The 27,805-nt window shown below is 37.5% G+C and overlaps 1 protein-coding gene across 1 annotated transcript in view; it reads right to left on the bottom strand.

Moving 5' to 3' along the window:
- Pnt (ETS transcription factor pointed) overlaps positions 1-27,805 on the bottom strand; it is a 101,224-nt gene that overhangs the window by 3,395 nt on the left and 70,024 nt on the right. The window contains exons 4-7 of the mRNA XM_070295819.1: positions 27,472-27,588; positions 24,088-24,294; positions 19,501-19,761; positions 3-30 (exon numbers count right to left, since the gene is read on the bottom strand). Coding sequence (XP_070151920.1) covers positions 3-30; positions 19,501-19,761; positions 24,088-24,294; positions 27,472-27,588 — 613 coding nt within the window. The remainder of the gene's footprint in view (positions 1-2; positions 31-19,500; positions 19,762-24,087; positions 24,295-27,471; positions 27,589-27,805) is intronic.

A 27,805-nucleotide genomic window follows, 5' to 3' on the forward strand; every position in this document is an offset into this window, starting at 1 on the left:
ACACGGGACTACGAAGATGATTGTAGCCACCTGCAAATTGAAAGAGAGAATAGTTTGATAACGTTTTACTTACACATAAAAAAGAGAAGAGAAAATTGGAAAATATTATCCTGGTTTTTTTTTGTTAAAGAAATTTAAAAAACTGATTTATACTATAAGGAATGTTTCCTATTATTTTCTACATTGTTTAAATAATATGTCAGATAAAATATAAGAAATTATATGTATCAATACACATTTAATAATATATGAACAGGCTGTGTGTTTATAAAATATGTATTGTATAAACAGATATCGTAAATTAACTAATTTGTCTATTGCAACTATGATTCAGATGTTTATTAAAGTCAGATATAATTGAGATTTTTATTAAAGTAATTTATAAAAGTCGCGCTAGGAACATAATTCGTTGCAAATACCATAACAATTACAATTATAGCTATAATTTTATTGTTTTTCAATTAGATTGAGATTTAAGGAAGATTTATTCTAACAACAAATATTTCCCATTTTACATTTGAACTTCCTAAATGAATAGTGAATTATAAATATTTTCTTCTTCATGCTACATAATTTTTCTAATTTGTACTTATCATAAAAAATTGTATAAATAAGGAATTTACATTCTGTTTGAAGCTGATTTAAATTCCGAATAGATGAACGTACGCGTTGTTGGCATTATTATTATTATTATTATTATTATTGTTATTACTAGGAATGCTAGAGTGAGAAGTTGGTGGTTGGGTGCTTTGACTATAGAGGTGGATGGTTTTCAGGTGTCATAATGTCAAATCAGACTGACGGATAAGGAAGAAAGGACGATGCTGCACCGGTCTCCACGCCGACGCACGACACTTCGCAGAGAAGAACAGCTGACACTGTGGGAGGCGCGTATCTCGACGATTGGTCCAAACCAACTCCGCCTATCCTCAACTTCCGTTCTACGATCGCGGCAGAGGACCCAAGCCGCGCCGCGAGATACCATCGCGCTGAAGCTGCGCGGCGTTTCATTGTTGTCAGTTCGATAAGCAAGCAGCGTTCGAATCACCGAACGGGTGCCTTGACGAGGAAATTGGTGCAGCATCGTGTTCTTTCTTCCTTATCCATTAGTCTAATTTGATTTTTTTAATTATGTATACGTTTAGCAAGGAATCTCTTTTAGACAGAATCATGGAAAATATCATTAATTAAAGCAACGACAAAATATCATACTTTGTTTCTTCGTCTTATGTTACACTGATTATGGCAGCGAAATTTCATTGAAAAATTAACCGCTATCATTTGATTCTTCTCACAATGAAATTTCACTATTTGCAGTGCTGTATTTATAAGTGAAAAATGTTATATATGTATATCAGTGATAATACATTGAATTTAAGAAAGTCGAATCGAGGAATTATTGCGATTTGCATTAGCCTTGACGCGTATTAAATATCATTACATTGCAACTTGCTGCACAGTTTGAGACTCGAGTTGTTAAATTTTCTTTTAACGATTTTTTTTTTTTTTTTTTTTTTTTACATTTTTGTAGTTTTCAACACAGAAATGTTATTCATGGAAATCATTTTTCGCAAGTGCCTAGAAAAATTATTTATCACTTTAAAAAAAATGAACGATTCGATTTCTCATCTCGCTTAAATTTTCGCAAAATTAAATGAAAATAATATTTCGTTCCGTAAAATATAATATTAATTGAATAAAGTATAAAAATAAATATAAAAATAAACTACTAATTATATATTGTTGCAATTAGTAAACTTATGAAACTTAGACCTACTTTACATTTCACATTAATCATTTGGTTATTTCGCCTTCTTGATGCAATAAGTTATAATAATAATAATAATAATAATAATAATAATAATAATAATAATAATAATAATAATAATAAACGTAAATTCATAGAATAATGAACGATAATAATTAAATTCGATGTCGTTTTGTCCGAAACAATTGCTCTTAAGTTAAATATTCGTTATTACAGATTTATTTCTTAAGAATATATTTGATTACGATCAAAAAACACTCATACACACACACACACACACACACACACATAATAATAATCATGTATAAGTGAATTTCGTTAAAATGAAGAGCTTATCTCTTTCCAATCAAAAGTATATAAAAACTGCACGAGAAGAACCGATCACCAATAAGCGCAGCTTATAATGAGCGAAATATAAGTCGAGTCGAGTGAAAAGGAAAAAAATCAATCGAAATCAATTGAAATATCGGCTTTTAATTGAAAATCTATACTGCAATCTCATTCATCCGTCACTAGTATATTAAATTTATGACGTTGCTGAAATTCCTTATTATAAGCAGCGTTGCAGCGTTTAAAAAGAGAGAAGGCGAATCATTAATTCGAGGCTAGAGTTTATAGAGGGTCAACGAGAAGCAGGTGATATCAAGTATCTGTTAAGGCAAAACCAGGTGGCTTGCCAGGATCATTATCTCTAGGTCGTGTTCTCTCTCTCTCTCTCTCTCTCTTTCTTTTACACGCTTTAAATAGCTTAGTCAGAGTATTAGCGTATTCGCTAGAGTTAGTTTTTTGTTTAATAATACGTAATACGATATGTATGTATATATGGTGGTAAAATGCGGGCGACTTTGACGAATTACCATAATCCACCGATCTTTACGACGAAACGACAGCATTATCGCGCATGCGACACGCCACTACCCCACATTCCCACACTTGCGTTTTAATAACGAAGGAGAAAACAAAAAGAATAGATGGTCTCGCCACACAAGTATCGTAGCGGTCAGGTGTCCTCGATTTCAGTTATTTTTAATTAGACATAATTATGGAATGCATAGAATCAGCTTCGCAGATCAAGTTTTGGCACGAAGCTATTTGAAAAAAAAAAAAAAAAAAAAAAAAAAAAAAAAAAAAAAAAACCAATACAAATAAATTCAATTGGAATTAACAATAAATAATAAATAGATAAACAATCGCTATCTTAAAATCTTCAAGAAATACCGTGTGTTTCGTTAAATTATCGGTATCATAAAAAATTATGAAAAGTTAGAGAATTAAGAGGATTAATAAGAGAGTGACTTCAATCATATCACTTTATCTTTTTATTTCAATATTCATTAGCAACACTTTCACGCCATGAGATTAAAGATTTCCTCAAAATACATATGTTCAACAGTTTCAACCCCAGCTATCAATCCGTTGGTTATTACATCAGAGCGAGCGTCTTTCCTGTAGGAATAATTATTTCGCGAGGGCCTATCTTGCGCGCGCTTTCCCATACTCCCGTGTCCATGTGGCGTCGTTAATAGGGCTGTAGGGACAGAGACCCTGCATATTCTAAGTACACCTGCGAGGCTCGCGTGTAGTAGCTGCATCTCGCACCCCGTGTTTCATGGACGATGAGCGTGGGAGTGCAGCTTGGAGCCGGCCCTCACGCTGCACACACAGACCCACGTGGCTCTCTTTCTCTCCTACACCGAAGCCAGTCATCGTTTTAAGGTTTTCAGGCATATCGCGACCGCCTAAAAATGCGACTCCTTTTCGTGCGACTTGAATTGAACGCGGGCAAAAAAAAAAAAAAAAAAAAAAAACCACTAATATCTCGCCAAACGTTTATTCAATTATTCTTTTTGAAAAAAAGATAACTTGCAACTACGAATATGTATAATCGCACCGCATATTGAAATTGACATTTGTTCGTTTTTGAAAATTGCATCCATTATATGCTCGTTCCTCGTGCCATAAAGCTAATAAAAATGGCATCCTTACAAAAAATATTCCAGCATTAAATTCTCGAAATATTTCCTATTCGCGTAAAATATATTTGCGGATGAAAAAAAGATCTAGCTCTACAAAAAAAAAAACCTTGTTTTTTTTTCCCCCGTTCAACGTATGAATAGATGAGAAAGCAATTATAAAATCTCGAAATATTTCTCTCTCGTATCCGAAATAAATATATTCTCTAGTTCCTTTTCTAACATCGCACCCTGAACATTCGTTAATTAAATTCGTCCGATAGACGGGAAAATTTTCAGTAGCTATAAAGTCTCTCGAAGAGCATCTCAGAACGGGAGGGAAAGCTGCGCTGCGCGCGAGGAAGGGAGTGCGAGGGGACATACGCGGGGTATATCGGACGGGCAAAAGTAACAGCAGCCGCGTATCAGCTGTGAAACAGGTGCCGAGAGGACTGGCGGAGAACCGCCGTTTAAGCAGCAGTAACGGTGAGCAATGAAGGCGGCGGCGGCGGCGGCGGCCAGTAACAGGAGCAGCGACGGCGGCAGCCTCGTCGTGGCACGTGCCAAACCGAATGAAACGCCCGGTCGGCGTGCACAGCTGCTGTCTGCTGAGGCAGGGTAGCAGAGAGAAAGACAGAGAAGAAGAAGAAGAGAGAGAGAGAGAGAGAGAGAGAAATTGACGCAGTCCGGGCCTCTTGAAAATTAAAACCTGCCTCACGAATGTTCTCGACTCGCCGCCGGAAGGTCATTATCTTTCACCGAAGAATCTACGGCACTGCGGCCCACATCAGGATCTGGGACTCTTGCCGTCGCGCGTTGGACGAAATCGATATAATTCGTTATTTTGAACCTTGTATCTCGGTATCAAAATTATTGATTCTGTTCGGATGAAATTGAAAAACTCATCGGCCTCTTTTTTGTTATCTTTCAAGAAATTTTTCAACGACCAAGCATTTTTCTTCGAAAAGTTTAATATTCAGTGATAAAAACGATGAATATTGTCACCTATGACCAATGACATCTCTCGATGATCATTTACACTACATATTTCGAGATAATACACGTTTCGCAAATAACGAATAATTTTTAATTAAAAAAAGGGAAAGATATTAAAGGAGAAAGATATTAACGCGCGCGAAAAAAAGTGCGTTTGTTTATGTTAATGTAACAGAATCGCAAATCGTATAAAGAAGGATTTTATTCATTATTCTGATTTATGCGAGTAATAATGTATGAGCGATGACGAGTTAAATGATGACACACGCAAAATTCAACCAAGACGTATCCTATTTAACATATGAACTTGATAATGTATTATATTAAAGTTAGCCAAGAAGTCACAAAATTGTTAAGTACATTTCTGAGAGAAGAAAAATATATCATAAGATATATCGACTATGGATTTTTTTCTTTCAGTCTCTTTACGTATAAAGTCTAATACGAAAAAATTTTTGATGCCCATTATTCATTATTTTACTCTCGATTTAACCGATATCTCGTTAATTCTTTTCTCTCTTTAAACGCTCCCTTTTTTAATAAAAATATAAGGCCTCTGTCAGAGACAAATAAGCTGGAAACTTTAATCAAGTTCACAATCGCCTGCCAAGACGAAAGTAGCCGACTCTGTGTTCGCCTACAATCTATCTATATAGCATAAGAATATAAAAAGATCGCGGCGAAACGACGCTACTCTTTCCTTCGCCATTCCAGGTTTTATACCTGCCGTGGTCGTGAATCGCTCCTTTTACTCGAGAACGCGCGTATACGCACATGTAGAATATACGGGGAGACGTGCGATGAGCGCGGCTCGTAAAAAAGTCGTCCACGACGACGACAGCACAACGAAATCGTGCATTGTTCGTTAGAGCGGTGACCTGCGAACTCTCCCACACTCTACCTATCCCATGAACGGCGTCAGGGTGTACAACACATGAAACGCGTATTGCACGCGCTCAACGTCAGACGCGGGCATGAAAATTCCGGCCGTGTGTTGTCTACGAGGAAAACCATTCCTATGTTATTATACACCCACAGAAAAGATTTCCGGATCTAACGCTATTACTCTTCAATCTATCATAAAATAGGATCGATATAGCGACGATCATATTTATTATTGAAAAAGGAATATTTTAATCTTAAATAAAAAATTCTTCAATCTAGAATAAAATGCTCTTGGTGCTATCCCGTTAATTTTCTCACAAAGATGAAGATGAAAATTTGTAGCGATCTAACATCAAGTTATTCTAAATGCAAGAATATATAAGCTTAGATTTCTATATGTTACTCTTGTCTCAAGATAGTAAGACAATCTTATTTAATTCGAGAGAGAAGAAAAGGAATTATCGATTTAATTTTAAAATTGTTTTATTTTTATACCGCATAAGGTTGTGATACGATTAAATATGTCAAGAATATTTTTTGTCTCGTTATTAGAAATCTTTTCTGAGAGTGTAGCCATCTGCATAGATAGAATATTAATGAAGATCAAATCTCTAAGGGAACGAATTTTGAATCAATTCTAACAAGTATTATATTGTCACTGCATACGGGGCGGGAAGCTTATTTTAGAAAAAAGAAATTGTGTAAAGAAAAGAATTATCCTACTCACATCATTGGTACTTAATAAAAAATGTATTTAATAATCTAAAAAATTATATTATGATAACGGATATTCGAGTGATAGAGAAAAATTGTGCGTAACGATCTCTGGATAGGCACTTGAATTTTCATATCCCTGGATTTCAATCTTGATATTCATTTTTTCCATGATTAAGTAAATATATGGGTAATATATACACACACACACACTCTTTCTTCGTTCACAATTCTATTCTTTTTTTTTTTTTACATTTTTAAAAATATCATAAAATTTATGACTTTGTTTTGAAATTGTTTGTTAAATCGTTTGCGGATACAGATCAAAATAAGAAAAGATTTTATAACGCATGACTTTACTTAATTCGTAAATTCGATAATTAAAATCTCGTTGGTTCATCTAAATAATTATAATTATATATAATAATATTTCATTGTATGATTATTTTGTAGAATTCGTAGATTCAATTCAATATCACCAAATATATAATTTAAAATACCTTGTGTGATACTGGTCATATTCGTACACATCGATATCTGCGAATTTAACAAAACGATGAAAAGATTTTGGCAATGTTACGAGGCACGATATCAAGATATCTTCAAATGACGCTCGTATAATAACATTTATTCAGTTTTTATCTCTAAGCCAGTTGCAATTCCAAAGCATTCGAAGCGTGTAACCCGAGCTCCCAAGCGTGTGCCGCCGAGACCTTGCGCGATACGCTTTATTGCCGGCTTAACAAGGGCCACACCTTAACGGAGAGGGACGAGGGACGATCGCGAACAAAAGATGCTCGCGTTAAAAATAATACTATAGTTACCGGCCATTATGCAGATAGTCGAATGTTATAATCGTGATGTATCTGCCCGTCGTGAAACGAATCGTCCAGTCGCGCGATGAAAACGGGATCGATTTTATAAAATCGTTTCTGTCGAGAGACTCGAAAAGCACTTATTCTTAATTAGTTTGCTAAACAGAAATGTGCGATTAGAGCCCCCCCCCCCCCTCTCTCTCTCTCTCTCTGTTTCAGAGATATAAATTAAGATTACTTAAAATTTTGTTTATAAAAATACAGAATTCTTTGAATTACAATTCTTACAATTAACTTTGATTAATATTTTATACAGATAATAAGCTAGAGAGAAAAATATATTCTCTTTTGTTACGTCAGTAATAAATTCCAAAGTAGCATACGATCGCGCGAGGCCTTGAATTAATGTTTAATCCATTTTAAACTGCCCGCTCCTCACCAACCTATACAAATTCATAAATATATTGCCGTAAAAAATTATATCAAAGTGGAATGTTACACTTATTATTGTCCAATCAGTTTTTCAACTTTATCACGATTATAATATAACGGCAGTAAAAAATTATTTAACATCTCTTGTCTACGATTATCGCAAGCTATGGAGACAAGAAATGAAAATAAAAATAAAAATTTTTGCAGATTTTTCATTATAATCAAAAATATAAAGGTAGTATACAATTAATAGCATTAACAAATAAATTGTACGTACAAAACAAAGATTTGAAAAAATTGCAAAAGTACATAAAAATTTATTCTACCCTTGCCATGCATTATTATTCAATTAATCCCTGAATAAAAATCTTTCAATATATTTTGCGTTGTTGAAAAATTTCGGATTAAAAAATTTCCTATCTTCTACATTACACATAATTGCAATAAACAATTCTATGTTTTATGTTCTATGCGATATCTGACATTTCACCTGACATATGACAGACAATCGTCCGATATCGACAGACTAGAATTAGAAAATATAATATCGCTTAAACAATGAATATATATTTATTCGATGCTAGAATATGCAAATGTAAAATACGATTATTCTTGCACAAGATGATGATTCATTTTCATTGAATATTTGATTTTACTTGGACTCAAAAGATTCGCGAAATAATTAAAATAGGAATCGTTGAAAATTTTATACATATATCGCATATAAAAATATGATTTAAAAATAATTACGTGTCTCAAATATCTATAGGAAGAAAAGACGAAATATCCTTGTATTTATACAGTCATTTTCCTCTCTCCTTTAAACATGTATGTGTCATAAACATTGACAAAAGCATGAACATTTCCATAAACTGTTTCTTCTCTGAATATTTGTGCAAAATCTAAGCACAATTCTCTTAATGATTTGGAAATTATTGTATTTAAGTTTAAAGTTACTATTTATTGACAAATGTGACAAGGAAAAAATATTGCCAAGGAAATAAAAATTTTCACATATATTAAGAAAACTAATAAATATTGGTTCTCAAAACTTCATTCAGATCTATTTACTCGTTTAAAAGCTATTTATTAAAAATTGCAAAAAAATATTATCTCCCTTTCTCTCTTTCTTGCAGTTGATTTCGGGAGATATTCACGATCAAAAATTTGTGTCATAAATTAGGAAAAATATTGATTAAAACTATTTTCTTTTACGAAGACTATTATTTTGTGATACTTAAACTTTTTTTATAATACGGATTTATTCATTTGATTTCTCAAACAATGTAAACGTAAGAAATGTTTTTTTTTTTTATGTTGACAGTTTTCGCTACTATTGTGCAGCCAAAACATCCTTAATCTTTATAATCAATCTTATATTTGAGATCGCCATTGTTTTTCTCGATTATAATCGCAATTTCTCTCCACTTCTTCTGCAATATTTTATACATCGATTCGAAATTTCAGTCTGTAATATCTTACTCCTTTTGCGAGGATCTTATATATAAACTCTTGTCTTATAAAGTTAGAATAGAAATCGAAGTTTTAGGAGCACGTCTATATAAAGTTTTCAGAGGCATTCTCTTTAACCGAACATAGAGTCTGGATTCTTTCTCACGATACGCGACTCGGGAATGAAAATTCGCGGATGGATAGGTACCTGGCGTGTGGGTGGTCGCGTCCAGCGAGACAGACGGCACCACGCTGGTGTTGTTGCGGGTGATCGCGTGATGATGCGAATGCTGATGATGCGGATGATGGCTGGTGAGAGGCTCCGCCTCCTGGTACGCGGGATAATCGGCGTAGAACGGTTCGTGGCCTGTCATCAGCGTGTCCAGCATCTGGAGCACCATTTCCGAAGACGCGACCGCGTTGACGCTGTTGCTACTATTACTGCCGCCGCTCGTTAATGTCTCGATATTGGCCGCGTACGCGTCGACGATTATGACCGGCGCCTGCCCCGAAGGCCGCGACGTCCCGACGCTCACGACGCCCGCCGTGACGTCGTCTTCGATTGTCCTACGCGACGACGACGACGTTGGTCACTCCTCGAGAACGCGTGCGAGCGTGTTTCTCATGATCCGACGAGCAACCGCCGCAATCGCGACGACTCGCTCCTCCTCGTCGTGCATTCAGAATCTCGCCTATCCCGCGAGTTGCTCGCGGGCGGCGTAGATCTTTTTCAAAACCGTGTCGATGAGAATCGACGGTGAATGAATTTGACTGTGAAGAGGAGGGGAAACTTGAGTTCCTCGGCCGGAAAATTTTGCACTTAGCCGCGAGAACACGCAACAGGTGTCTCCTCGGCTGATCGCCTCAATCGCCTCTCTTCGTTTTTCGTTGACTCAGCTGCGCGTTGTTGAGCGGCTCTCAGGTAACCCTCCGTCCTTGTTCAATTCCATATCCCGGAGTAAAATTAAACATTGCAATTAAGATTGCTCGATCTCGTAATCGAAGCCAGATTTAATTTTCAAGATTTCCTCTCTCGATTAATCGCTCGATTCCTTTTCACACAATCCAAATTAAAATTATATAATTTAATCCAGTTAAAAATATAATTTTCCAGATACTCCTTAATTATTCACTTTCAATCTCATATTATATACATAACCATCATTGAATTCAATCTTCCAGATATTCCACACTAATTACTCACTGCGTTGGATGCCCGCAATCGAATTAAATTTTTTTTCCCCTATCCCTCAATTATACTCACTGTACGCTAAGTTCTGTATAATCAGATTTAATTTCCCAGGAATTAGCCGCGATATTGACTCGCTGTTGCTCTTTAATCCGCGAATCCACGCGCGAGATATATCGCTACGTCACTTTGAAACGTTTCAAACGCGTGTACGCGCACACGACGCACGCACAATAGACGGAATAAAACGTCGATCGAAGAGACGACGTACGCTGCTGTATATACGGGAGATTACTCTCGCGTGCGCTTCACGCAACACTCTCCTCCACTTGACGCGAGTGCGCGTGTCACTGTGACGAAGCGCCGTACCGTTTCCGCTCTCCGGTTCTCCGCCGTCTCTGCTGTCCCTGCCTGCGCGCGCTCGCCCCGTCTCTTTCATCCTCCATCGCATTTCCCTCCCCCTCTGTAAGCGGGGCCCCGGCGGCGGTTCTACAATCTTGTACGACTATCCCTGTGTCGCATTGGTGCCGCACGATGGAGGTGGAAGATGGGAGTTCACGAGGATGCCGAGTGGGGCTGCCATCCGTCGTGTGGAGGGGAATAAGATAGGAAACGCAGCCGCCAGTTTGGCGAGGGGGTGAGCGAAGGGAGGGTGATGGCAAGGGAGAGGAAGGGAGATCACAAAACGCCCCCTCGAAGCTTCAACCACCTGCTGCCACCGATGTCCTCCCCCCCCCCCTCTCTCTCTCTCTCTCTCTCTCGTCGTTGCGTCGTCGGAGTGTTTTACGTATATCCGTAAATTTGTATCCGACATTCTTCTAGAGATTTCTTGAGATTTTCGAAACACTAGTGTTTCTCATCTTTCGATAGAGCGGTATTTATTTGGACACTATTTCTTCAATTATAGACACGTGTGTGAATGATTATATAAAAATTATTATAATCGTTCTTATATTTCAATACATTTCGCTTAAGATATTATTTTCTTTTACGGTAAAAAATATATATATAAATATTCTTATTAAAAAAATTAATGTAAATTATAAAATTTTTCAAAAATTACAAATTGCAATAATGGCAATATTATACAGTGATGAAAATCGTCAAGACAATTACCATGTAATCTGATCTTTTAACAACAGTTGGCACATAATTATCTCGTTCTATAATAAGAGATATTCGATATAAAGTAAATGCGCTTGTAGTGATAAGATAAGTCTAAATCTGATAATGAGTCGCGCGCATATATTTTACAAATTTAATTGTACATTAAAATCGTTGAGGAAACAGCAAATAATACGAATTACTAATCGATCGATTAATTATGATGAATTAATTTATAGCAAAGGATAGATGTGCACTATATCTTTTTCTTCGGCGTTTCTGTTGCGAAAAAAAAAATTTATAATATTAAATTCAGGGAATTTATAATATTAAAAATAAAATTTTATATATCCAAATAAAAAAGACCAATATATAATATTTTTACTTTAGCGAATACGTCAAGTATATATAGTAGTTAAATGTTTTATCAATCATTATTTTGTACGCGTGTTACCTGTATATAGAAGATACAAAAATGATCTCGACCCCCTCGTCGATCATGCGCGTGTTTCGTCATGCTGTCATCGTTTAGATCGTCTCCTCTCGCGGCTATAATAAACGCGCGCACGTTCCGCGCGAGTCGAGAAGGACCTAGCCTATTTTTGAGAGGGGGGCCGTGACCGTAGGAAAAGGGGGAGAGGGGGGCTGACGGGGAGACGGAGGAGGCGCGCGGCGGACCGGATGTTGAGAGGCGAGGGCAACGGGGGTTTCTCTGTTCGGCGGCGGTCTCGCACGTGATGCAGAGGGGACCGGAAGCGCTCACTCCCCTACGCCTCGTGCCTCCTTTCTCTCTCTCTCTCTCTCTCTGTCTCTCGTTTCGTATAGCCGGGCCGGCAATAGTAATGGGACTTACGAGGGCCGGCACAATAAGAACGCGCGCGCTTTTACCGTTTCGGGACTATATACGAATGAAAGAGACGGCGCGCGTGGTCCGCTGTTTTCTATTTTCTATTTGAGCTGACATCTAATTGATCACCGCGCGTATCGCAATTGCCCCTTCCTGCCCCCCCGTCCGATATAAGGAAAGATATCTCGTTGCTTGAAAAAAAGGTAGGTTTTCTTTCGGGGGAAGTAATCGTTATTAAATTTAATGGATACTTTGAATGGACAATTTGATGTAATTTGAAAATAATGGCACAGGACTTAGATTTTATCATCGGAAAAAAAAAATCGAATAAATTCCACAATAGAGATTTTAAATAAATCAAATATAATATACAAATTATTATTAAATCGAAATTGTATGTTTTTTGAATGCTCAATATATCAACGAATATTGTATATTCAATGTTAAAGTACAAATGTGTATTCTAATTTACACTTTCATCGAGATATTCGTAGAAAAAAAAAATATATATATTTTTTTTTTCTTCATATAAAATCTAATAAAAATCCGCTGGGGAAGGAGAATCGCTATTATAACGTACACCCGAACGAACTAGTCACGCAAGACGATCTGGTTCTCTCCTCCACATCTGTGCGATTCTTCCTCTCAATCGAAACACACTCTCAAAGTGAGCAACAATGCCGCGGGCAAAGCGGTTTCTGAAGAGGGTGCATTTACGAGTGCATTAAGGGAGGAGTACTCGAGGACATTATAAAACTATCTTGCCGTCCCGGAGTGGTATTGGGGTAGGTCTCCCTCCCCTTTCCTTTTACTACCAGCCAGCCCTGCCCAGCGACTTCCGGTTGTAACGTGAGCTCCGAATATCGCTTCTGCTTTTTTCTCTCTCCCCTTCTCTTTTCTCCCTCTCTCCTCGACTCGCTTTTACCCTCGTTCCTTGAGTCGCTCCTTGTTCACAATTTTTTTTTTTTTACACGTTTGTAATTATGGTAAACGTACCAATATCGGATCGGATATGTTTCACACAGTCTCATTGATTAATAAACAAAATTTTACTCAATGTACAATATAGGAACTCCGAAATATAGTGCTTTGTATCTCTGCAATTTAAATAATTTAAATTATATATATATATATATATTTTTTTTATACATTTTTATTTCATTTCAGAAATTCATTAAATATCTTACTCTTAGTGTTGTGAAAATTTGATATATCGCAAAAATGTTTTAACACGAAAAAAATATAAAGCGAATTATATCTGAAAGAATAATCAACTGAGAATGAATTCTTTTCTCTTTCTCATCCACGCGATTGAAAATGAGTGTTAATAATAAAGCGTTGAAACTAATTTTAACTTCTTGTTCTGCCTCATATACACACGCATACGCACAAGAGTATTGATATATTTGCATGATAAAAATTTTCGATAGTGGTAAAGTAATACGTAAAAATCTTGAAAAACCTGGAATATTTTTCGTGCTTCGAAACACTTTATATACCATTTGTGGAAGAAACATACTTTTCTATTTCCGGCCGTTCGTATATTTACCTTACGCCGTTCATCATGGCGTACGAAAACCTTGACGATAACCACGACGACGACGACGACGAGGAGGACGATACGCACGAACAGAAAAGAAAGGACGAAAAAAAAAACCACACATATGCGTATATATGCGCGCGCACACACACACACACACACACATACATACATACGCCACACGGTCGTGTCACGAATTCTGAATGAGCAAGAGGCTTTGTAGACCCTCGAGGCGGTGTACGAACTATGAATGAACGAGTGAATGAATACAACCTGTGCCAACCACCCCTCCCTCCCTCCCATCCTCCGTCCGTCTCTCTCCGACGCGCCCCTTTCTTTCTTTTTTCTGTTCGCTTCATCCCTATAAGCGAGTCTGTACTTCTAGCCCTAGTGATCGTTCTTTATATCTTTACGTATTGCGATCTGCGGCAGCACAATATGATTGACGCGTGTGTGTGTGTGTGTGTGTGTGTGTGTGTGCGCGTGTGTATTCGCGCAACACCGTGATATTGTATATCTCTTCGCGACGCAGGAAATTGCGTGGCTTTGCCTCGTTCGCGCCTTCAGCCAAGAGTTCTATCCGAGAACGTGTTATTGCGGTTTTATTGTATTATCGCGCAAATATTAAGCCCCGCATAACTATAGTCATGCGTTAAGTATACTGATTTGATAAATTAGATACAATTTACAGAATGCTCTGGTGCTTTCCAGCACTCGTGTAAAAGCGTAGCGGGAAATTGAGGATGTGTAACCCGATAAGAAGTGATAAAAATGAAATTAATGGATCTTGAATTTGTTAAGAAAGTCTTTCTTTTTTTTTTTCAATTTCCTTTTTTATATTCCTCTTTTGTTCAATTAACTTCAATTTATAATAAATGAAAATATATATCCTTCGTACGAGTATACCATCCTCGCCTAGACATACAAATCGAAAACGAAGAATTCAGATTAATCTCCCTTCATTCCCTCCTTCATTCTCTATCTCTCTCATTCTCTCTCTTCGTTATTAAAATTTTCTACGTGTAGAGAATTTTGAATAATCAAATGCGCCGCTTATCGAATCGACACATCAAAGAAACAGCTTACACGTCGGATGGAGAGAGATGGAGAGAGACAGAAGCCGATCAGAATGCCGCATATTCGTCGCCGTTAGTTATAAACGCGAGGGTTGCTTAACAAATAATCATTGTATTCGCCGCGGCGCGATTGATCAACCTCTCTTCTCCCATAAACGTCCATATCAAATAGACGTCACGGCGGATAGCGCTCCTTTTTTGGCCGCGTGTGGTCGGTAAACCGCATAGACAGAGAGAGAGAGAGAGAGAGAGAGAGAGAGAGAGAGAGAGAGAGAGAGAGAGAGAGAGAGAGAGAGTGCTTTTGCGTAGAGAGATTCCTCTCTCGGTCCGACCGTTTTCGTCTCCGCGCTCGCTGTCGCTAATTTATGCACGTGCACATCGAGACGCGACATACGTGACACGAAGCAATGAGTTGCCTTCACGGACAGCGCGCGTTACCATCGACGATACATTCTTAAAGGGACGGAAAAGGGCCCTACTACCGCTCTCTCGCCTCGTAAGACCGACGCAAAAAAATTGACGCATTGAAAAATTGCGACAAACATTATCCCACCCCGATAGTGTGCTGTTAAGCTTGAATTTATTAATCTAGGTTATAGATATGAAGATATCGCGTACTCTGAATAAATAGATTGGGAGAAAGATATATAAATTCTTCGATTATTATTATTACGCAAGCAATTGTATAAAAAATAATGGAAAAATGTGTAAAGATAATTTGATAAGAGACACTTTCAATGGTTATTTATTAAATTGAAAGTTTAAGAAATAATAATCCGACATATGTTAATATCGTCGAAGAACTTAACAAAGCGTATCTGTTTTCCAATTGAAGATTATACATTTAATTATATATGATTCCTAAATAACGGCGACGATATACATCGGTTCCGACACGAGGAGGTCGAAAGCGAGGATAAGCGAGAGTCGAACCAGAGACCTCGAAGAAGAGCTGTGATACATAACGTAACAGTGCTTTAGCAAGCAGAAATAATGAGTCTATTATACGGACGTCTGTGTTGGTCGCTTTGTAACGACGCGTCCGTAAGACGTCCGTATATACGGTACAAGAGCTAAGTCTTGGACGAAGTTTGATGTGTCGCATGAGCGAATATCAGTCACAGCGGTTGTCAAACTTTCCGAAATATCTGCCTTTCAATATCTTATACCGACGCGTTGGCGATTGCCAAACCGTCTCTTTTGATATTTTATTTACATCTTCCCGGAAAATATCAGTGATATTTATATTATTTCAGATCGATCTCGTACATTACTCGAAAATTCCTCGCTCATTTAATTTATTCCTTTTTCTAGCAAACTTTTTTTTTGGCGAGAATTGCATACGATGAACAGAATCTCAGATGCCGAAAAGAAAAAGAAATTGTTTCTCTATCGAATAATCGCTGAACAATTTTTCTTTCGTAAAAAATTTAAGCGAGAATCCCCAGTCGAGCTATGTTTCAGTTAGAGTTCTATCGCTGATTTCATTCTATTTTCCACGTAGACGGAAATCGCGATTGAAATCAGGATAGAGGCGAGGGATATAACGCGAGCGCATTCATTAACGCGCGTACGTGTGTACGTAGATCGAGGCAGACACACCAACGGGCGTGAGCGAGCGAATCGTCTCCATTGTCCGCGGCGGAGCGTGTAGAGAGCCCGACTTTCCCTCGTTCACCCACGGTCACTGCTGCAATGACGTAAGGCCCCTCGCTAGGGTAATTGTTACCTATGCGCTATGTACGAAGAGACTCGCTTCATAATGCTCTCCTCCGCTCGGCTCCGCTCGGCTCGGCTCGGCTCGGTTCCATTCTATTCTATTTCGTTCTATTGCGCGTGCCTCCGACATCAACGCACTTCGATTGCACGCGTATACATACGCGATGCACGGATTACGGGACAACGGATTTATCAACCATTGATAAAGGCTGTTTACGATACTTTCGCGAGATTGGAGTTTCAATTACCAGAGAAAAGATTTCCGGATCTAACGCTATTACTCTTCGATCTATCATAAAATAGGATCGATATAGCGACGATCATATTTATTATTGAAAAAGGAATATTTTAAATGGAAAATTCTTAAATCTAGAATAAAATGCTCTTGGTGCTATCCCGTTAATTTTCTCACAAAGATGAAGATGGAAATTTGTAGCGATCTAACATCAAGTTATTCTAAATGCAAGAATATATAAGCTTAGATTTGTATATGTTACTCTTGTCTCAAGATAGTAAGATAATCTTATTTAATTCGAGAGAGAAGAAAAGGAATTATTGATTTAATTTTAAAATTGTTTTATTTTTATACCGCATAAGGTTGTGATACGATTAAATATGTCAAGAATATTTTTTGTCTCGTTATCAGAAATCCTTTCTGAGAGTGTGCACAGTCGCAAGTCCACTCTAATGTCTGAAGCTTATGAAGTCCAAAGTTTTTTTTTTTCCCCCTCCAATACAGGGTGTCCCAAAACTGGACGTTCTTTTGATAAAAGACTTTTTAATTGATATAAAATTGATTTTCCCTTGGCGAAAATGTTGAGATAGGTCATTGTTTTTTTTTTCAAGTTTTCAATTTTTTCATCATGTCTTTAATATCAAATTTCGAACTAAGATTCTATTCAAGTAAATTTCATCTGAAATTATTACATTCTAAAGAATATAGTTTTGTTAATTTTTCGATTCCATAGAATTTAGGTTTCTGAAAAAAGAAACCTTCCTTTTCATTCAATCGTTTATAACTTGAAAATTTTTAACAAGAAAAAAAATGTCCGAGAAAAATATCATCTCAAAAAAATTGGTCAGATCTTGAGACATCCTATATACATACATATACCATATATATATATATATAAAACATTTTAACATTCGTTCATTATTTGTATTAGCTTTTGAATTATGCGATATCGGTAGGTATTATAATTAATATATAAATGCATTGGCAGATTTCAATCTCTTTCGACACCAGCACGTTGATATATTGTGGAAAGAAAAGAAAAGAAAAAAAAACGCACTCGGGGAAAGTTGATTCATCAAGTGATAACGATGAATATGATCTTACAACGGATAAACACATATGACGAAAGTAAGTCGGTCAAAGCCAGATAGATGATCGAACGTGAATGGCGAAATGAAATTGGGTCAGTTATATAGCGCGCGTCGCGCGCTTTGCGTAAAAATTTTCCACCTCACAAGAAACGCAGGAAACAAGGAAATTTTACATACGAGTTGCGCCAGCGTTAGCGTTGATATTTTCACTCGGTAACTTATTTTTCGCTCTTTATAAGGAAATTAAAATCAGATTCGTGATCGAGGTGACGAACAATACGATTATTAATTGGAGCACGAAAAGTGCCAACGAAATTTTTGTTTACGTTGCACAATAGGAAAATTTTCAAATAAATATTTGTCGGCGGTTGCTTGATTCAATCGAAGCTCTGTTTTACAAAACTTGTCGCGCCATATCTTGGGCAATCTTTTTTGTTTCGTGAATCGCAATAGAGAGGCCGCGCGATTCAAGAGATACTGTTCTGAAAACTTCTGTGTATGAATAGAATAGCTTAGTGAGAGAGTTATTCCACGAGCTATTCCAAAAAAAAAAAAAAAAAAAAAAAAAAAAAAAAAAAAAAAAAAAAAAAAAAAAAAAAAAAAAAAAGAGTTTGAATACGATTGCCGCGCGAATAGCTTACGTCATCCTCGATGTTATCTCTAAACTATCATGTGGGATAGCTCCATTCATTTGTTATTCAGATATTATGTAGCTGCGTATTGTCCAAGATTTCAAGAATGCGAGAGACACGATAAGGAGTAAATTTTTCAAAAAATCGTCAATAATTTTCAAACAACATAACAACAACAAACGGAACAAAGTATCGTATAAAAATGAAAAAAAAAAATAAATTTGTAAACTAACGGTATTTTAAAAATCAAATCATCTTCGATGGATTTCATTGAAAAATAGTTCAACTTCCCTCGTCGCTTGTCGTAAACTTTAACACGGCATACATAGCAATCCGTTCTGAGAGAGAGAGAGAGAGATTAGATATTTGACAATTCGATTTCTAGATGTTGTGTCGGTGAAATCGCGACTTGTCGCTGACGGGTATACGATGACGAAGAAACGTTAAATGAGAAACGAACAGTGACGATAATGAGAGGTTTGCGTTTGCAACACGTGCAAACGCGCCAACCCGAGAGATGTTATCAGCCGCTCTGACGTAACAATGAGAAACTCCTCCACGCTTTCGTTTGCACTTGCAATCGGGGGAAATAAATAAAAACGGCTTGTCGCGTTATTTAGCGGCTCCTTGCGTGCACTGTATGCGCGCGACCGATTATCGGTATCGAAAAGAAAGGAGGATTGTATTAGGGAATGTGTGGATGTCGCTGCAATTATCCGTCATTCTCGTTGACGATTACGTTTTTTTTTTTTTTCTACGCGCATTTATTTAACCTATTCGACATGTTCAAGATGGAGAAAAATTAATAATGAAATTAACAGAAATTAATACAATTTCTTTTGCATTTTTTTTTAGAGAAACGACAAAGGGATCGCGCGCGCCTCCCGAAAATATTATAAAGCCTGAAAAGTTTCCACCACCGTTGGAAGAGATTCACTGTTCGATATATGACGCGAAAAGAACCATCACTTGAATTCCTGTACCACTCGAGAGCGATTTCTCGCGACGAAGGAAAAGGCGGAGGAATAGAAAAAAAAAAATATATGGACTTACCATCGTCATGATACTGTCTCGATGGCAGGGACACCGCGCCCGAAGAGTGTATCGGGGGTTGTTGTTGCGTACCGCTCTGAGGAGGAGCGGAGGAGTTGGAGGTGACCGAATTGGCGGGCGTCGGCGGATTTTTATGTTCTGGTGTTGCCACCTGATGGCCGGCACCCTGGTATCCCACAAAATCACCTAAATCTGGCACGCATACGCTTTCATACAAGTTCACCGGCACGTTCTCCAGAGAGGCCTTCGCTGCGTCGACATCTGAATGTAAAACGGAGATAAATCCTCAACCGAGTTGCATCTCTCTCTTTTTTTTTTTTTTTATGCCTTCGCGTATATAATTAAATCGCGCCGTCTCTGCTCTTATACCGGATTAATTTACTCCGCATCTAAGAATCGTGGACGCATTGCCATTGTCATCTTACATAACTAATTTCTCCATTCGCGATTATTATAATCCTGTTCTCTTTACAACGATGTTTTATAATTTTAATCACAAATCCTTCTATAAATTACTCATTTGGCAAAATATCAGAATAAATTATAATATTTAGTGAGAAGTTTTGATTAATTTCTGAGAAAAAATGTGGACTTGTGTGTAATTATATAAGATAATATATTATATTATTGTATATCGGTTTTTCTCGGGCTGTTAAATAAACATACAAGAATATCGTTGGTGAGATTTGTAAAAAAAAAAAAAAAATCTTTATGCGCGTACTCACGTGGCGCATATGAATGTCTTCGCGTGAGTAGTCACATGTGCCTTGTGAATAGCGTACATGTTAATCGTAATAATTGAGTCTTATCTGCGCGTATATATGATAATAGTTATCGCATGCGGCACGTGCGGTACTTGTACAGTTTTTCAGCGCGCGCTGTCGATTACGACAGGAATAAAATGTTGCACCGTTGTCATTAAGTTATTCCCCCACGGTGATTGTGCGCGATCGTTGCATCGCATCGCGAGTGCAATCGTGATTAACGATCTCGAGTAGCACTGTCATCATCGCGACCGTGTATTGCGAAGGAGACGCTACCGTGTGATTCATCGTCGGCGTTTTTCTACGTTTCTAGAAATTCTCGTGAAACAATTGCAGACTAGAAATGCAAAATGCGCGCGCGCGAGACGCACGTGCCAAGAACATGTTTCGCCCTCCTCACACGCCTCTTCTCTTTCAAATGTGCAAATAATAATCTTTCCTGTATCTTTCACCCGAAAGCACCGTTTTCTATTTATTTTCTTGATTAATAAACTTTCGACTATAAATATGCAGTGAAAAGATTGATAGATTTGTTAATAATATAAATAATCTACCTCAGACAAGACTTTATTCAAACATGATTTTTCACGACATGATTTGACTTTCTTCAAATGAATCTGGAATAATCATCCAGAATTGAAGATTGATTTGTATCAGAGAAGATTATTTAAAATATATATATTTTACAACTCATAAATTATTTAATAATTTATTTATATAATTTATATTTATTTTAAAAATATGTTCTCAAGTTTTCGCAAATTATTCATAAAAAAAATAAAAAAAAAAACACCCGCACATTTCTATAAACACTAAAAAATATTAAAAATCTTACAGATTATTAAGCGAAGATTAAATAAAAAGAAAATTCAATTTTCTTCCCTGATAACGTATAGATATATATATATATATAAAAAAAGACAGACAGAGAGAGATCAATCATTCGTTTCGGCGATGGCGACACGCGTCGCTTTAATGAATTTCACCGTGAATCCGATCGGTATCGCTACGACAGGAAGATACAACTTTTTAGTTTCTACTTTTTTATACAACGCAAGAGCGTTTCCTAACATCCGTTCTCATTCGCGGAATCAAAGCGATTACCCGCGTCGTGTCGCGACTGCGCGCTCGCGCACCCGCAGAGAGATGGGCGCACGCTAGGCTTCAGTTAAATTACCGTCGCCTCGATCGGAGAGAATCACGTGGCCGATTCTACCTTGCTCACAATCGTAACACAATAATAAATTGTAAATTGCACGATTGGGGAACATGAAAAGCAAAATGATGACGTTTTAATTCAATCCTTATCACCCGTCTCTCCCTCCGTTCGTGAAATTTACTTCGAGACTTGCCTTCACTAATTTTCATAAAGTATATCGCAGACGATAGCGGTGTTCGAATTGGCGAAAAGTTAAAATTGAACTTCGAACTTGCGGGAGAAAATCTTTTCAAATCTTTCTAGAGATTTTTTTAAATCAAAAAATTCTATTAGCGCTCTTTTATTACTTGTATTTCATTAAATAAAGTATATCGGATCTTAATTCGAGCCTAAAGTAAAAAAAATTTATTCTGCTTGTACTTATTTTATCCTCCCTTTCGGCACGAGACAAATTATGTATTCGAGACGAATCTCGAGTTTTTTTGGAGAGTTACCGTTAGTAGTCTCGTCCTTAGATCGCGTTAGACGATTAAGCCGAGGTTTCGGTTTACTCTGATGATGAGGCGACATGAATAATCGATAAGGAAATACGGGGTTTTACTTAACGGGAATTAAATCATGGGCAAATATCTTCGCTTCCTGCCTCGTCATTTCGTACGATCTGCATCTCTATCTCTTTAGCTTCCCATTTCCCTCTGCATCAGTATTCCTCTCTCTCTTCTCAACTCCCCCTTTTTTCGTCATCCCCGCCTTCTCTGCTCCTCTTACAAAAATACGTCCCCCCTTTTTTTTCTCTTTTTTTTTTATATTTTCAATTTTTTCTTATTTTGTTATTAATACATTCGCCGTGTTGTCGCGTATCTTTTTCAACATATATCGAAATAATTAGTGAGATATCTTCGAACGTACATCGAATAGAATTTTATCACGGATTCAATAATACAGATAAAAACATGTAAGAGATAAATCAAAATTTTTTTATACTTGATATATCTATAATAAAATATCGTATGCAATGTATGATCAAATTCAATGTATTTGTGCACAAAATACAGTTGATATAAAGAAATGTTGCTAAAGTTCATTTTTTTAGAATATAAAAAATATAATTCGTCAATATTATTTAGTCTTTCCAACAATTTTTGAAACGTAACTGTTTTAATCAATTCAAAAAGTAGACGCTAAATAGAACAATGAATATAAACGTGAAGCCAATTTTCTTTTTCCACAAATCTTTTGAAAGATTCTCGATCATACGCGTAAAATTTGTTACGATTTTACGTTTGAGATTGATGAAAAATGAAACTTTTATTTTTTGCACTTGCAAATCGTTTTCCCGACAACTCGATCCTCCAGCTCCATCCACCGTGTAGAAGTATAGATATTTTTCCTTTGAATATTATCTGCTTTGTTAAATCTCGAACGCGCGCTTCAAACGAACTTGACTTGCCTGTTTTGAGCGCGCACGTACCACAACAAGAGGGTACGAGAGGGGGACGGGGGATTTAAATAGGAGGGACCGAAGCGAACCTCTAGGCTTCGACCATTGACGATACACGTCGCGTCGCGAGATCGAAATTCGAGTGAATTCTTTGATGCACGCGAGTACATCCCTGAAAAACGTCTAAGTGGCCGCGGCAATGGCGCTGCACCATCCTCGGCGGATATCCGGGATGCGAGTTCTTTCTATGGCGCTCAATCTTTCTTCTCCTACGCCTCTCACTCTCCTCCGGTCCGCGTTGCGTACGAAGGTAAAAACGAGGGGTCTCGATTCAACGATGCTACGAAACGCGAGATATCTAGAGGGGGGGGGGGGGCGAAGAAGAGAGTTGGACGCCACCCGTGCGCACCGCCCTATCGTCCTTTTTGTCATTGTCCGCCGGAGTCTTTTTGCTCGCACGTTACGCCGTAACGTCGCGATTTTACGGAAATTCGATCGGTTTTGTTCGACAAAGATGACGGAAGGTGCCCGCCGCGCAAAAAGGAGCGCAGTGCCTGGGGTTCCTCCTCGCACGATTAGCCCCGCGTACGCAACGCGGGATCACCGGGCGAGTATCCAGTGTATGCGAGAAACGCATCGACATTCAAATTGTTATCTTTATATAATTCTTGTTTTTCTGATAGGAAAAAAATTTCTTCTTCTTCTTTTTTGTATTGCTACGAGCGTGACGTAAATATCGTTTATTTTGGAACTTTGCATTTGCAAGTTTCGCGTTAAGTAATCCAGAGCTTAAAGTAGCTAAAAATATTTTCGCCTTTTCAGTAGAATAACAGAGATCGTCTCCTCGTTACGTAAGAGAGATTAGTAAATTTTTTATATTAATAATAATTTTATATATTATCTATTATTATCTAATAGCGAAAAACGTAAATTGTAACGTATATATTAAAATATACATCGAATCCAGCTTATTAATTGTAAGATAATGAACATTTAGGTTGATCTAATATTTCATCAAGCTACGTTGAAAAAAATTTTCGTTGCTTTTATATATATATATCATATACATGTATAATAATTTTTTATACAATATAAGAATCTAAACAAAGCAATATTAATTGCTTTGTGTTTAAAGATTCGTCGAATAGGTTTAAGCATTGTTTATTTCGAGATAAGTTGGATGACCTCGATTATATGAAACGATATAAGAAGAAGACACATACTTTTCTGCAAGATCTCTAGATGCTCCCATAGGATGTCGCCCATGAAGGTGGTGGGGGCACGTGCCAGAAAGGATTCCTTCCCCATGGCACAAATCTGTTTCCCGGTCATGTGCTGCCACGGTTGCATCGCCATACCCTCCAGGGAGAATTCTCCGATAGCCCACTGCAACCAGTTGGCGACAGCTGCTTCCGACCATTGCCTCGGGTCTGAAAAAGAAAACAAGAGCCGGATTGTTTTTTAGCAGCTACCTCCTAGGTCCTAGGTGGATTCTATCCTCGTTGGTCGGCCCCTTATCGCCGATCCTGGCGATAAGAAAGGACCTTTTCTCGTGTCTCTCTATTGGCGAGAGGACACTAGAAGATCGTATCTCGATCTCAATGTTTTATCTCGAACACGAGACTATATCGTCTCTCGCAAAAGTCGGCGGTTGAGAGAATAGTGATAACGTAAATTTGTTTGTTCTTGTTTTCACAAAGCGCGGTCACGTTCCCTGGATTACTTTTTGCCTTTTATACTGCAAGAGCGGACTTTGAAAGATTCAAGATTTCTAAGTAATTTGGATTCTCGCAGATGGCGGATTATCCGAGAGCGAGCTCGTTAAAAGTCCTGCCCGAGAGTCATCGAAGAAACGACATACGTTCGTCCGTTGATGGCCCGATCGTTAGTCAGGCCCAGCCAGCCATCTTCGGTGGAAGCAATACCGAGAAACATCGGAATGTCCCATTTGAGGTGCGCGCCCATATTTGCACGCGTGTCTTGCATTGTTTCGTGGTATCTCGCTGCGTAAAAGTACAGTTCGGCTCATAATGCAAACAGAAGTTACCAACGTAGCGACTTGCTAATGTATACAGCTTCGCTCTCACAATCTCGTAACCGTCCTTTAACACTGACGTCGCGAACAGGACGGTCGAACGATCCGAGTTCTATTCTCGTAAAGATCTTCAGATCTTCAGATCGAAATATAGAGTGTCTCGAAAAGACTATTAAAATTGTGAAACAAATGCATCTCTTAAATATTTTTCTCAGATTGCGCTGTGTGCGTAATTTTACGCGTTATCATTGCAATATGTTGGATATATCGATACAATATTATAAAAAAGAGAGACGAAAAAAAAAAAGAACCGTGATATCTCGTAAAAACTAACAAGGATACGAAGATTAATGGAATAAATTAATATTTTCAAAAAAAGCTTTTATCAATTAAAAATTGAATTCAGATTTATAGAGTGAGATTCTTTTATAGAAATAATTTCAAATAAGAAAAAGATTAAGTGCGTTCAAGCTTATTTACAATGCAAACTACATAGTAATAAATTCAATTATAGTCCTTTCTGATATCCATATCTGTATATTAAATGATTTTTAATAATACAATCTCAATAAATGCAAATTCGATAAATAACACGATATGTGTTATTCGCAGAATCGATAAAGTACAAACTAAATTGACGTCTTTCGCGTGCTCAGAATAGCATATAAATATAAAAAAAGGGGAAGGTAAGCGAGCATCGAGGCAACAAGAGTGTCTAACGGCACGGCACGTTCAAAGCGACCGCCTCTATTTGATGATCGTACCGATATTTGCTCAACTTATTTCTTGTCAGTATTGTTAGCAGACTTTACACTCTCTTTCTCGCTTCGCATTTGAACACAAATCCACATTCACGCGTGCGCATGTCTATCCATTCTTCTTACTAGACGATTGCTCTTTTCATCCGTTATCTCTTCATTATATTAATTTTGTATTTACTCTTTATCCTTTCTCTTTCTATCATCTGGATAAAACTTCTGTCAAAATGGGATAATTTGCGTATCTCGACATCTATCAAGAGTGCGTCTAATGGTACCTGTTGGCTACAACGGTGAAGGTGTTTGAAGAGTGTTAAAAGTGATAAAAGTAATCAAGTCCGTCATCATTGATTCTCAAACATAGATAATGAGGGTGAACAGGTGCCACCTTAAAATCCGTTAAAATCCAAAATTACGGCCGTGATCACGAGATAGCACTCGGTGAATTTTAGATACCTCTATCGTAATAGGCGTCTGTTACATTGGACGACACCATGTTCGAAACTTATTCGCAGAAGCGTTCATTTTTATGCTTGTATTTATTATTCAAAAGAGATAGATTCTGAATAAATTATAATAGCAACTGCGATATGACTGTGTCGGAACGTAATTGTGAATGCAGGCTGCGTCTTTTATATAGTAAGCGTACGTTCTTTCGTATATATACACCCCCTTCGATAGGACGTAACAATACACATTCAACATTTTCAATGTGTGTCGAAAATTTAATAACAATTTATATGTATCTTTTTGCGGAGACAAATTAACGCCTTTAATTTTTTAATTAATTATAAATCAAAAATATTTTATACTTTTTAATTCAAATTTTTTTTAATGTATCATTTATTAATGTTATCATTTATTAATGTATTATTATATAATACGTCATTATATGTATTTAGACAGATTTCAGAATACTAATCTAAAGTCTATTAGTATTTGCACGCACGGTGACTATATTAATAATATAGATAGATTGATTTCTCAAAATTGGGATAAAAATTCAAGGAATAGAAGAATGAATAAAAAAATCGCAGAGAAGTATAAAAAAAGGCCGGTCTCAGTTCGGGCTCGAAGTGAAATGGCGAGAGAAGGAGAAGGAGGAGGAGGAGGAGGAGGAGGAGGAGGAGGAGGAGGAGGAGGAGGAGGAGGAGGAGGTAGAGGTTTGTTCGTTAGGTTCACGGAGGTCAGACTGTAGGTGATCTGGCCTGGAGGGTACGAACTCGGGGCATGTAGACCGGAAGTAACGTCACACCCGCGTGGCTCTGAATGCGCATACCGGATGTGTGGCATCGGCTCCCCATCAGAACCATCAACATCACATTCACAATTCCTGCACATCGCCGGCCGGCTCGTCGTCGCACATCGCGTCACATCGTGCGCACCCGCGTCTCCGTGTCCACGCGGGTCTCTTGCGTGCGTGCGTGCGCGCGCGCACGCGTGTTTCTCCCCTTCTCTGTACTCGCAGTGATTTTTTAACAACTTGCGTAGTGAGGCGGTGCCAGTATCGTGAATTCCGAATCTTGTTATGAAAATTGGGACAAAAATCAATTTCGCGCTCGTAAAAATTGATTTATTTGTAAAAAAAAAAAAAAAGAGAGAGAGAGAGGGAGAGAACAATTATAGCTTTAACATGGTCGAGTGGATTTTCGATTACCCTTGCGAAAGTCTAATTAAAAATTGTACATGTAATTTTAGGGTAAAAAAGTGCAATTTATCTTGCAACGTCTGCGTTCAATGGATCTAAAAGCACACGTTACTTGACATTACGAAATTTTAGGATGGGAAGGATAAATCAAGAATAAATTTCTGACCTTTAGTTATATTCAAGCGGAGTCGTTCCTTTTCCCAAGACGCGAAGACCGCCTCCAGAGCCTCGGTCATCTTCTTGTTGGTCCCAGGCGTTAACGGCGGCACTTGCGCCGGTATATCTAGAAAACAAAAAAATAAATAAATAAATAAATAAAACCTTAAATATATTTTAATCACGCAGATTACATCCTCATATTCCACTTAATATCTCTTGGATACTGGATTTAAGATTATTAGGAAACTCAAAAGGACGTATGTATACGCGAGATATTGTGCATTGTTTTTTTTTTTCGGAATTTCCCTCCCCCCACATTCCCATCCTAAAAAAATTCCAAC

Source organism: Polyergus mexicanus, unplaced genomic scaffold (genome assembly GCF_030449975.1).
Source record: "Polyergus mexicanus isolate NDT 795.1 unplaced genomic scaffold, iyPolMexi1.0 SCAF_5, whole genome shotgun sequence".
Taxonomy (NCBI): Eukaryota; Metazoa; Arthropoda; class Insecta; order Hymenoptera; family Formicidae; genus Polyergus; species Polyergus mexicanus.